This window comes from Stegodyphus dumicola, chromosome 2 (genome assembly GCF_044657685.1).
Source record: "Stegodyphus dumicola isolate Sdum_Otavi_A_Nest chromosome 2, ASM4465768v1".
In the NCBI taxonomy this organism is placed as follows: Eukaryota; Metazoa; Arthropoda; class Arachnida; order Araneae; family Eresidae; genus Stegodyphus; species Stegodyphus dumicola.
In genome coordinates this window covers 231,484,203-231,498,558 of record NC_140769.1, presented here as the reverse complement: position 1 = coordinate 231,498,558, position 14,356 = coordinate 231,484,203, and the positions used below count along the sequence as shown (strand labels likewise).

Sequence of the window (14,356 nt, the reverse complement as noted above, 5' to 3'; positions counted from 1 at the left end):
CCAAGCTAAGACGATTGCTGAATCCGAATACAAGTAGATCTTGTTGGATTTCAAAGGCTTTGGCACCCTTGAAGGTAATTGCATACACAATATTGTAGCGCTAAGCGAGTACTAGGAAGTGATATAATTAGCACGATTCTCTATTTGGTGCTCAGTAAATTTACTTGAATGTCTTTAAAAACGCTATTTGATTTGAAGTAAATAACTGCTCCATATGCATGTTTCGATGAATCTTAATTAATGTAGAGAATATGATGAAGCCATGTAAGACGGATTTTTATCCGGCTTTGCATATTCGCTACATTAAGCTAAACGTTTTCAACTTGACAGTTCAGTACATCGTACAGACGTTACAAAATGTGGAATACCATCGAGATTCTTTCGCTTATCATATTTGATAGTAACGCATCATAATAGCGGAGCCAGCGGAGCTTCAGTGTGGGGCAAAAATCTGTCCCATCAAATTAGGAAGAACCTCAGTTCTCTACAGTGTCCACATCTAATCACCTATGCAGAGCGTATCACACAAAATCAACGTTTCCAGTCCTTGCAGGATTAATACCTTTAAACCTACTTGTACAAAGGGAGGCCGCCATTGCATCAGACTGCCATGAGACTTGACAGAATATGCGATTCCTGAGGCTAGACCTAAGATATACATCCCAGCTATAAAAAACGCAAGGCTCATATACATTGCCACCCTGCGCACGGAACCCTGAAGGAAAATGGGAGTATGGATTGTTAGCCGTACACTGAGGTAGCAAGCCATCTACACGCACAGAATCAAGATCGGAAACTGCACTGGCAGTAGCTTTTCCATCTGCAGAATGACATCCTTCAACACAATTTGACACGCAGGCTCTTATTCCACAATTCAGTTTTCCAAGCGGAGCTAATTGCCCTGCGTGCTCCAATCTGCTACGAAATCGAACATGTGCCGAATGGCATGAATTTTAGTGGCTCGGCATCTAGCCCCCATGGCATATCAGGCACATGTAGCAGAAGCCCATTGATACACGCCGTTTGCCATCTAATGTTGCTAATTCCTTTTTCTAATCGTATTGTTCTAAGTTGCGTTCCAGCCAACAAGGTTATTACCGGAAATAACTGGCTGACGATTTGCCAAAAGCAGGTAGAAAACAGTTTCCTGCACATTCTCTACCGATCACGTACTGGCGTAATTGCTGAAGAGCTAATCACGCTCTTGCACGTGGTGTGAGGTGATATCTAAGGTACCAATCACGCGCTGGCGAGGGAAAAGCAACGTCTCATTGTTTATTTTCAAATTCAGTCGGTATTATGTTTTGCATATATATGCTGGTATTGGCGTGGAGTGAGAGTTAGAAACTAGTTGTAAATGTATGTGGTTTGCAATGGAAAGAAAGTTTCATTTCGTGCAAAGATCATACACGAATAACATTCTAAAATATATAGTTTGCAATAATATCATTGTAATTATTTTTTAATAAATTAATTTGGTCGCTGTTACTGACAGGCCACTATTAATGAATTAGAATCTCGTAAAAGAATTCGCATTGACGAATTGACTCCATACTTATTATTTAGTAAGATAGAAAATGTAATTTATAGTTCCTGCATGCATTAATATTCTTAAAAAATTAACTAAAATCCCAAATATCACAAACCTAGTTATATTTTGACATTTCATTTATATATGTTTATCTATTTTAGCCATGTTTGCTCAACATCAGAAACGGGAACAAAGTGTTGTCGACGTGGAAGAGCTGGGTACATTCAGCCCAGAATATCCTTTCAATTACCCTCCACTAGAAAGACTTTATAACTTACCACCACGCAGTAAAGAAGATATTGGCACAATGTTCTATTTTTTTAGTTCAAAGCACAGGAATACTGCACAGTACATTTCTAACAGGAATTTCTCCTCATGGAATGTCAAAAGGAGTGGATTTTACCATCGCTGGAGGACGTATTTTCTTATACATGGCTATAATGCAGGATATTCAAAATGGCAAAGAGTAAATAAAATTACTTTTCCAGTATCTATTGATGTACTCAACGCTTAGTTTAACTATACAATAATTTTTGTCCAAACTTTTTTTTTTTTTTTTGTTTATATTTTCTATTAAGATCTGCATATCCGGACTTTGTGAACTGCGACTTGGTTATTTACGGTGTTCAATACTCCTTTTTAGAAGTTCAGATTAATTAAGATCTGCCAGTAAAATATAACCATTATGCGAAAGTATAAAAAAGCCTTTTAATGAACCTCAAAAGAGATATTAAATCTTATTACCCGTTGCTTTTGAATCGACACTTCAAGATGATCAAGTACCCAAATCCTTTTCCCACTTCATTTCAGTTTAAGGTGTTTCGCTTTATGAAAAGCACTTGAACGAAGGTTGATTTGAACTGTAGTCTGAAACGAAGTGGAGAAACTAAGTACTGTGTGGTGATGAGAATGCGCGTAACGATTGTAAATGAGGGAGGGTCAGAAAGATTTTTAAGTGTCTATTTTTAAATAACAGATTATAATATGAACCGTCGAAGGTTGGCAGTTTGGCCATTCATAAACCTTCCAGTGCATTATGCTCAGTATTGTTTTTAAAAATTGAGTAATGAAGAGCAAAACATAGATCATTAACACTGAAAATGTATAATGAACAATATAGTATTTTTCAAATGGAATGTGATATCTTACAAATGGCCTCTTTTGGCCGCAGTGATAGGAATCTTGTGCTACTTCCATTATACTTTTCTTTTTCTTCTTATCTTTAAGATGAAAAACTATCTTTGATTTGTTTAATTGCGCTTTAGATTTAAGATATCTTCACAAAATACGAAAAAATGCAACTGAGTCCTATAACTATGAGTACAATATTAGTTAAAGTTAACGAATAAAATGGCACTTCCTGCTCTTATTCTTCCATTTATAGTACAGTCATTTCCCGATTAACCGGCTTCGGATAAACAGATTTGTGGAATCACAGGGCTCTGTCTAAAAGAACGTATGTGGTGTTTTTTTTTGGGGGGGGGAGGGGAATAGTTGCGTATTATCGCAATCACCTTAGCTCAGTTTGGCGAATTTAACGCAAGAAAATGAAGAGTTACTTTTGTTTGAAAAGAAATTATACATCAAATAGCTGCATAATATTACATAAATATTTTACGTTTCAACTATATATTTACTTCAAAATTAAATCAGTAAACCTAGTTGCAGACGGGTTTTTACTTTTGTTATGGGACATGCATTCAGTTTAAAATCTTTCCTCAAGAACGAAGTTTCTAAGAAAGGGTGTGAGATTCGAAAATTATTTCTCTTTCCTAAATATTTTTCCTGTAGTTACAAATGATTTAGATTTTTTTTTTGGGTTAAAATTGTTGCTCCAACGTTTTTTGCAATGTCTAAAAAATTAAAGATTAATTTTGAAGTGAATAGTATTTGAAGTTTTATGTAGCAGTGAAGAAGAAATTTGTTGCAAACTTAGACAAATTCGAATAGTAGCGACGAGGAGCAATCGAAACATTTCAGAAAATTAATTATAAACAAAATTACATCTTGAGATTCTGTTTCGAATATAGATAAATGCAGTTTCATTAATCATCCGTTACTTATAGCGTGCTGTTTTTGTTTAGGACACACAATTTAGGACAACAAACGAATTTAGTTTTGAGAATAAACTGTTTGGAAAACGGAAAAATTGCTAATAGTATTGTTCTTTTAACTTATTATACGGTTTATTCCATTTTTGTTTTTTTAACTCTCCTTCGATTAATTTTGATTTTGAAATAACCGTGCACGTCGTCCTTTCGATATTAACTCCGTAGATAGAGAATTAATTGTATACGATTTCTTAATTTCTTTTCATATAATGTTATAGAGAAAAATTTTCTTGTAAATAAATTAGCAAAATTCTCTCGAAATTTGATAGTATTAATCTGCTTCATGAAATGTAAAGAAACATTTCTAACTGTGGCCGTTATGGCAAACTAGTTTCTTTCACGTGACGGATAGCGTGTAATAAATTCTTTGCTTTGCAGAAATTGAAGGATGTACTGTTAAATAAAACGGCATGCAATGTGTTTATCGTCAACTGGTCAGATGGCGATGGACCTTGGTACGATGAGGCTGTTGCAAATATACGAGTGGTAGGAGCTGAAGTTGGACTTTTCATTCAACGTCTGGTGGTAAGTTTACATTCACTTACCTGCCAATTCTTTATCTAACAAATTTATTATTGCAATCCTTCATCCAAAAAAAAAAACTCACTTTCATGTATTTTACAAAATGTTTAAAGTTATTTTACAAAGAGTTTGCTCTCCTTTCTGAACTACGTAAAATTAGGCTTGTTTTAAACTTATTTGCATGCTTTATTACATTTATTGCGTGTTTCATCAAAATAATAAATTTACTGGAAATTGTAAATACAAAAATTCAACAACACGTATTATTATGGGTTATGTGTTGGTAGAAATCTCCTTCACATCTATGCCAGATGAAAAGGAAGAAATTGACACATTTCTTAACTAAATAAGAGTTCGTAACAATGTAAACAGTTATAAATAACTTAAAGTGCGAACAATAGTGTTGATCACTCTAATTAATCAGAACAAATAACTTTTTAGTAGTGATCATGGAGAAGAGGCTCAATAAAGTCCCACAGCGCTGAATTTAATAACTGAATTGATTGATTCATCGCTCTCGCGCTGTTGTATTTATAAGATTGCTCAGCACGTCTGGAAGTTTCAGGAAAATCGCTCTTATTGCTTCAAACATACGTTTTCCGGAAACATCTAGAATTCAGCCAGTTAGCTAAAAACCATCAAGTATCGCCAAAACTTGGTAAGAAGGTTTTGCTCATATCTCAGTCTCTAACAAAGATATCTTTACAATGCAAACATCTATCAGCTCAGAATTACAAGACCGCAGTACACAAACTAAATACCTATAAACTTAATAAATGGCCATAAATTCGATTAAACACTTAACATGCAGTTATGTAGAACAAAATTACAGAATAAAAGATATGTTACGCAAATACTATAAATAATACGCAGTCCTAGAAAAATACATAAAATCACAAATACAATCAAATAAACATAAATATTTAGAAAAATTTACGTAAGAAATGTGCTGTTAGATTTATTATTTTAAATTACAATAATAAATAAACCCGTACTTTAATTTTACAACAAAAGAAATAAATCAAACGCTTTATTTCGAGCAAATTCAAAATTATTTCTTCGTTTAGTTGTTGAACGGTAAAATAAAAATAGAAATTGTAAAATTTAGTTTTAAAGTATGTATAAATAAAAATTAACTTTTTTTATCTTATTTGAAGCCAAAATGGGTTCATAGGAGTAGGGTTAATAATTCTAGGTAAATAAGACTCAATTTCTTACCTAATTTTATTGAAAAAAAAATTCTGTTCTATCTTTCGATTTACAAAAATAAAAGCGTTTTTGTTTTTAATTGCACAATCTACGTTGAAATAAATTAAAACTATTTAATATATATATATATATATATATACAGTCAAAATTGTTTAATCCGGACTCGTCGGGACTTCGGCGATTCCGGATTATCGATTTTTCTGGATTATAGATCATCCCTTTAAATCTGGTTAGATGGCATGCAGAAATTATAAAATTAAAAATATGAAACCGTAATTTAGGAAATAAAGAGCAATTATGATATAAAGGGTATCAAAATTTACCAAAAAAAACTTAATATTTATTTGTTTACTTTATTAAACATTTCTTTCAACGCGCGCATGCGTAAAGCATACATTACGCATAGTCGAAATTAGAAAATTGCAACCAGAAAACTATTTAATGTATATTCATGATATTTATAATGACGAGGAATTTGATTTAAATCATATCAAAGACGGAGTACATCGAGATGAAATACGAGTACTACATAGTAAGGAATTATAAGCCGAATAAAATAAAAACATCTGCCCTAAAGATAAGGATAGTGCTGACAGATCAACTGCCAGTTCATTGCGCGCGGCGACGTTTACCCTCCCCCCGCGCAGAGCAGTGTGAAATTGATAAACAGATTTCGGGATGGTTAGAGAAAGAAATGATATGCCTTTATCCATTTTTTGCAGCAATTCCACTTTTTGTTTGATGGACATCGAAACATGCTTTCGCTTTGTAGATCCTTTAGCAGAATTTAATTTATTAGAAATTAGAAATTAATTTATTAGAAATTAGAAATTAATTTATTAGAAATTAGAAATTAATTTATTAAAATTAGAAATTAATTTATGCAATTACGACATAACTGATCTAAAGATGTATTGTTTCTCCTCTACCATTTATCTCATCTTTCTAACAACTGTTTATCAGTTCTTAAGTTGTTTCTAGAGGATGAGTACTTATCTCTTTTGAAATGTTCAACTCTTTCAAAATGGTCGTCATTTATTCTAAACGGCAAAGAACTCCAACTCAAAGATTCATCAAAATCATATTTCGGCCCCATTCATTTGCCGTTTTGGTTCGATAAATATTGTTGTACGAGTTCGTAATGGATTGAATGCACACAGAACCGATGATAACTTAATAAAATTTATTTTCACAAAAACAAACAATTTATAGAACTAGAACTTTCCACAAAGTACTCGCTCAGCTCTTTCCGTATAGCACATCACGGCCAGTAGTTTCCACTTTAAACTGCTAAGAATGAACAGAATGCAATGCAAAGGGCATGTTAAACAGTGAAGCTGACACGGAAATCTAATTCTGCACTGAAAACTACAAAAACGGATAATACAAAGTTACTTACAATACAAAGTTATTTCTCCCGCCTTCTTGAAGTGCCTTCGTGATGTAGTGGTCTGCACGCTGAGCGCGTATTCCAGAGGTCCATGGTTCGATTCCCGGCGAAGGCATTGCTCATTTTTCATCTTGCCTACTTTCAAAAAATTTCGAATATCTCTAATGGCGCTCGAACTAAAAGGGGGTGGATGATCAATCTCCCCACCCAGGATTTGGCGGTTGGTTCCCCTAAATAAACCCAGTCGCCCTTTAAAAGGTGTATACAAGGTATTTCTCCCGCCTTCTTGGCGAGCCTTCGTAGTGTAGTGGTCTGCACGCTGGGGGCGTATTCCAAAGGTCCACGGTTCGAATCCCGGCGGAGGCGTTGCTAATTTTTCCAAAAAAAAAAACTTTTCCTGCTTCCAAAAAAATATCTAATGTCTATACAACGGTTACAGTTACATATAGAAATCAATTACAGTTATACAGACACAATACTCGCCAAATGGTCGCGAAGTTTTGCGACATTTGGAGATTTCTCGACAAATTTTGCGACAGAAATCCCCAGTTGCTCTTTAAGAGGGACATAAGGAGTATATAAGGACCTTTCCTAGCATACCTCCCGCCTTCCTAGCATACCTTCGTGGTGTGGTCATCTGCATGCTGGGAGCGTATTCCAGAGGTCCGTGGTTCTATTCCCAGCGAAGGCATTGCTCATTTTTCAATCTCTCTTGCTTTTAAAAAAATGCCTACAAGTGGTGTTTTCGTTTAATTATTTCTTGATGAATAATAAGAAACATTTGAAGAAATGATTATAATATATCTTAAAGTTTAAACGTAAAAATTAAAATTATAATTATTATAAAAACAAACATAACTTAACGAACTTTTTCTGTTCGATATCAATGGCTCCTCTGATGTTTAACTTCTGATGTCAAATCTGGCTTATACTTAGTCGTGTTCAGAGGGACACAAACATCTGAGTTTTCGGTACTTAAGCTATTCCTGTTCTGAAAATAAGTTTCATGAGTGGAAATATTTGCTCACATTTATAATCCGAACCAAATGCGAACAAAATGTCAATTTTTTTTTTCGCTACTGAACAAATGCTACAACTGAGAGTGAACTCTGAGAACTGAGATAACGACATTAATGCTGTCAGATGTCTATCAAGGAATTATGGATCAGCGTTGCCACATTTATCGATTTCTCCTTGAAATTATGATACAAATTTTATTTTTTAAAAGTAAAAATGCACGTTCATTACCGCAAGTTTGTAATAAACAAAAATGCTATTATTATTTATTCTCAATTTATTTTTGTTATGTATTTTTCAAATTTCGTTTCATATTTATGTTTTCTATAATTTCTATAATATATTATCCTTTATTTTCAAAACTCAGTTGAGTCACTTGAAATTATAAATTGGGTCACTCAGTGGCCTGCGGATCATAGGTTGCTGAGACCTGGTTTAGTATAACAGTCTTCTAAAATCACTCAAATTACGCGCAAATAATCTGAGTATGCAAATAAAAACATTGTGATGAAAAATTTTCTACGACATAAACGGCCATATGTTTAAATTATAAGCTACTATTATGAAGATATAGTATCGCCATAACCTGCATAATTATGTACAATATAGGAATTCATGTTCCTATTGTCAGAAAACTCTTCGTTTTCTGTACAAAGCCATGGCCATAATACCGTAACAAACATATTTTACCCGGATTCTTTTCAGCTAAAGTACCTTTGAATGTGATGTGTCTAAAATTAATCGATAATTTGCTGAATTGAAGAGAAAAGAGAGCCAAAGAGAAATTCATAAAATGATAATTAAACTAGAAAGCTAAACCATTATATTTTCTTGTTTCACATTTCACAATAATTTTACTGCAGTTAGGTATGAAACGAAAGGAAATATTATGTTATGCTTCTAATTACATAACGAAACAACGTACAAATCTCATCCTGAAATTATTCAATATTATAAGTCTAGAAACGAGATCTGGATATTGCGGATCAGCATATATTTGTTATGAACCATATATTTTTAAATGACAAACACTGAGATAATTATATTTCAGTTTGCGACATGTACGAGCAGAAAATGGTTTTTATGAAAGGTTTTACAGAGAAACAGGATTAAAATTCAGACATTTTGCAGACTTGCTAAAGTTTTTGAAAAACTTCAAATCGGTAAACGAAGCTATATACTATGTTTCAGAAACAGTAAAGGAAAAGCTGAAATTGCGATGTTTCAGTTTTCATTGGCGAAAAAAAAACAATACTTCTGACGGCGTTTATCGTTCTCAAAATGACTTCTATATTATGTCAAAAATATCAAAAGCATATGTGTAAAGCACATTAAGCCACATTAATGCAAATTATACTCGTAATTGCCTTTTAAACGCTGCTTAATCACAAATTAGTGAGAGAATTTATGCACTGAGGAGATATTTACACTATAACAATTAAATATTTTCGTATTTTCAATTTATAACATAATCCGTAGTAAAATATTTACTGAATGTAAATAACAAAAACTTTCTTAAATAACTTTTAAAAGTATTTTCTAAACTTTGAACAAAGTGATCTCAGTTATAACGTATTTTGGACATACGAAGCAAAGCGCATCATTAATACAGTCAAAAGTCGTTAATTCGGACACCCATAATCCGAAATGATCTATAATCCGGACCTCAAAACTAAAATCTTTCTGCGCATGCGCCGCGTTGACGCATGCGCAGAGGCATTTACGCGTGCGCCCAAGACCTTTATGACTGCGCATATGCGTGTACGCAAGCGCAGAATACGTTTTCGCGTGCTCGTTTAATGTATAACGGACGGTATAAGCTAAAATTATCTAATTTTCTATTTCAGTTAATGTTGATGATTGTTCCTTAATCTTCGAATTAGATCCGGCTTATTATTTTTTGCAGACTTTAAGAGCAATTTTATAAAAGTAAACGTGAACTTTCAATTATGTCAAATAGAATTTTCGATGCTGGAGCTCCCAAAGGATCTACAAAACGAAAGTATGTTTCGATGTCCATCAAACAAAAAGTGGAATTGCTGCAAAAAATGGATAAAGACATGAAGAAGGTGACAGAGAGGTTAGTGAAAACGAAAAAATTTCGATTGACAAGTTAGTCGGTATTCTCGGCACAGCAATTACAGGACATGAACAGCGGAACTTTGTAACTGAACAAGAAATTATGCCTGTTTATAGAATTAAAGAGAAAGTATTATCACATAAAACGAAGCAACTTAAACAACTTACATTGAAAGAAATGTCTAATGAAGTAAACAAATAAATATTAAGCTTTTTTTTTTTTTTTTTTTTTTTTTTTTGTAAATTTTGATACCCTTTAGATCATAATTGTTCTTTATTTCATAAATTACGGTATCATATTTTTAATTTTAGAATTTTTGCATGCCATCTTACGAGATTTAAACTGATGATCTATAATCCGGAAAAATCGATAATCCGGAATCGCCGAAGTCTCGACGAGTCCGGATTAACGGCTTTTGACTGTATTGTTAGATTTACTACATGAAACAGGAATTTTATTAGAATTACGATTTTAAATAAGATTTGACTTCTCTTTGCGAACAAGATTGGTCAGAGTAGGTTATTTGAACATAAAAAAGCGCATGAGAACTATCTGCCACAGGGACGGAATGCCTTTGCGGAGGACTTTCTAAGGAAAACTGGCTCATTCTCATGTTACACATAGAAAAGCCATGAATACCAAGCATGCGGACAGCCTATTCACCTGAATTCTAACTCTAGACGAAATACTTGGGCTTGTAGTATAGGGCTTGTAGTATGGGCTTGTAGTATGGGCTTGTGGTATGGGGACAAATAAAAGAAAATCCTTGCAAAGAGGATAAATTGTATCTCTATGAACTTCATTGAGAAAGTTGGCGCTAATCTAATCAATTTTCCCTAAAGAAATTACCCATACTATTGCATTAAAAATTTCGCTTTGAATGATGAATTAAAATTTTTAGAGAATTTGGTGGTTGGCTCACTGATTCTACTAAAGCATGCGAAGGCTATATTTAGGGAGATACATTGATAAAGTTAAAAGAAAAAAAAGAAAGAAAATGAAAAAAAAAAAAAAAACACCCTGCCACTCAAATTTTCAAGGGAAACACAGCAGTATCATGTGGCCATCCCCACATGTATCTACATGAAATTAGTATCAGTGATCTTATCTCCTTAGCCACTGGTCGCTCCTAGACTTTGCAACCTGTATGTTCATTCTTATGTCCAACTGGAACACATTTATACCAATATTTATGTTAAATAGTACTCTAATAATGTAGTATAAGTATATAAATTAATTTATAGTGATTCTTCGTTTAATACTTAAATATTTGTAACCTTTACTTTCATTAAAAATACTTAAACTGTTGATTTTTTCAGATAAAAAATTTTTTTCTGCTTCTTTTGTAGGGCAAATTCTTGAAACATTAACAAAATCTTTTATTACTTAATCCATTACTAACAATATTTCGTTATTCTCGGTCGCATATTATTAAAGCATAATAAGCAAGTTGATAATTAAATTTAAATTGCATTTTAGAATGCCTCGAATTTTAATCCAGACTTTCTACATATCATTGGCCACGGTCTTGGTGCACATGCAGCCGGATATGCTGGAAAATGGCTTCGTGATAGACAAAATTCTTTAATTTATCGAATTACGGGTAAGTAAGTGTTCGCTTTCTACCCCAAGATTCAATAAAATAATTTTGCTCAAATATATTCTCATAAACATCACGCATTTCAAACAGTGTAATGGACTAACCTTGTAGATATCTGGAAGCGCTCATATCCATTATCTCAAAACATTCAGCATAAATTATTTGATATGCTAACAACATGCATTACAATGAGACATTAAAGGGAAACAACCCTGCTCTGTTAAATAAAAGTAAAATAAGTGCTAAGTAAAATCTAGCATAAATAAGCATGAAATCGCAACTTACAGTAGTTTCGTGGAAATTTATTACAAAATTACTATAGCATTGCTATCATAGCGAACACGCTATAGGGTAGTTGTGGTTTTACACGAGGAATTTAGTGCTTTTGTTAAAAAAGCGCTAAGTAAAGAGCTTACTTTTAGCGTATTAACAGTTTCAACAACAATCACAGGCTCTCAGAAATTCAGAAAGATTTATGACATGCTAGTTAAGCATTTGTCGGGAATGGCAGAACCCACTGTGAATGCTGCGTAGTATGCACCACAACGTGAAGAGGTTGCGAAGAGGATACTCCTGAAGAGGATACTCGTGAAGAGGATACCCAACGTGAAAAGGATACTCGTAAGGAGGAAGACAACGTTTATCCAGCCAAACCCCTTAAGTGGCAGTCAAACTGGTACACTTCTCAGGCAGCATGGTTCTAAAATTGTAAACATATTTGGGCACATATAAAGTATTACTTCTGCACTTCCTAAGAATGTGTGTATATTTTCGGAAACCTTCTGTCTAGGTTGGTTTCACGATAGTAATCAGCCTGCCACCTCAGGCCAATCATGTAGCAATTCATTATTTCCATATGTTACGTGTGTATGGGTTAATAAATTGAATGCACACGGTCCGATAACATATTTATAAAATTTATTTTATCAAAAGAAACACTTCAGAGTTCTGGAACATTCCGCAGAAATATTCGTAGAAGTGATCACAGTATCACAGAGTACAATAAGTAGTTACACTTCAAACTACTAAGAATGTTAAACACAAAGCAATGCTAAGTGCATCTAAAACATAAAGCTTTCAGTAGGAAAATCTCAGAATGAGCAGCCAGACTTGCAGCTTTTTCTGCTCATTTAGAGGCTTTATTAAAAAAATTTCTTTGGATACAAAATTTTTATGTATTGATGATACAAATGTTACAGAGAGTTTTTTACCCTTTTACAAAAAATGTTACATTGTTACAAAGAATGTTACATTTTAAAGAGATTTTTTTTAAGTATAAAATTTTGCTACAGGTGTAACGTAGATGTAACAAAGGATTTTGACATTGTAAAATTTTTGACAAATTAAAGCACTGGTATAGAAAATTTTACACAAAGTAACGCAAAGTTGTAAGGGGATACTTTTGACATGAGTTCTAAGATTCTGAGACTTAACAAATTCTGAGAAAGTTAAGCAATTTGCAGATATTATTTAATGAAATCGAATAATGTTACAAAAATAAAAATGAAACTAATAAAATAATTAACTAAATAATAAATAAACAATAAACAAATAAAACAATATTACAAAAGTAAAACTATCATAATTAAGATTGCAAGCCACTTTTGTGACTGTTACTATTATAATATACATTGATGATATTAATAGCTAAAAAATTTAAATAAAAAATGAAAATTATACTGCTTTGAGATCGTCGTTGTTTATAATAAGTTATTTCATTACAGCCTGAAGCTTCTGGCGAAGAAATTTACTGCTGAGAATCTGCTGAAACAATTCACGAGCGTTGTTTGTTCTATAGGGCCGAAAATGTAGATCTTTGATTATTTGACATTCAAACAAATAGTGGTCTAATGTACCTAGCTGGTAAGCCACAAATGCAATTATAGGTGTTATGTAGACCAAAACGAAATAAGTAGGCCACAAAAGGTTCATAAACTGTTAGAAGATAAATCATTGTACTATTTGTAGTAACTAATCTACGTGAGTGGATGGCAAGAACGTAAATGTTCTTTTTACAGTCCGAAGTTCCTCTGAACTAACAACTCAAAACATCTTCTGATGAAAATAATGTTCTCTCCGGTTTTATATAATTTTTACCCGGCCACCGAGATAGTTCTAGTGCTTTACGCTTCTCAAAATTACTGGAAGGCATATGAGGAAGAGATACGGTTACAGCTAATAAAGCGATCAATTACATTTATTCAATTACAATTCCTATTACGGTGATACAGGGACCGGACGAAAATGTCGCCAATGGTCGCCAAGTTTGACGACTTTTGGCAATTTCTTGCCAAATTTGAGGACTTTATTTCTGATGCCAAAATTTAGTAGCAAATCCGTCGCCACCTTGGCGATATCTTGCTAAATTAGCAAGATAACCATTTACTCAATGTTAAACAGACTTGCCCTGTATTCCCACTTTTCCCGCAGAGCATCATTTCTGTCACTTTTCATGCTGCATTATACACAAAAATGCAACAATTTCACATATAATTTCACCCAAATTAGCTATGTACAAAATTCGTAACACATATACGTAACACATCTCGTATAAATGGAAGAGATTGCATATGATCTAATGAAACCATTTGAACACTCAATGCATATATATATATGTGTGTGTGTGTGTGTGTGTGTGTGTGTAATAATTTAAAAATGGGTAGATGAAGGCATTGAAACTTTAACAGCTTACGATAGTGCGTAGATGGCTGAAAAGACCGTAGTGGCTTGAAGGTGGCTGAGTAGAAAAGCATGATCACGCATTTATCACAATTGAGCTTGAAGAATCACAATCTTTATTTTTTTACGTATATTAAATCATCCTTTTTCAGACAAGATATTTCTTAATTATATTTGAATACAATAAGTTCCATTTTGAAGTACGACGTCATCTTAA

The 14,356-nt window shown here is 33.3% G+C and overlaps 1 protein-coding gene across 1 annotated transcript in view; it reads left to right on the top strand.

Moving 5' to 3' along the window:
- The window catches only part of LOC118187921 (pancreatic triacylglycerol lipase-like), a 47,938-nt gene that overhangs the window by 18,090 nt on the left and 15,492 nt on the right, over positions 1-14,356 (top strand). The window contains exons 2-4 of the mRNA XM_035358211.2: positions 1,693-1,997; positions 4,021-4,167; positions 11,340-11,463. Coding sequence (XP_035214102.2) covers positions 1,693-1,997; positions 4,021-4,167; positions 11,340-11,463 — 576 coding nt within the window. The remainder of the gene's footprint in view (positions 1-1,692; positions 1,998-4,020; positions 4,168-11,339; positions 11,464-14,356) is intronic.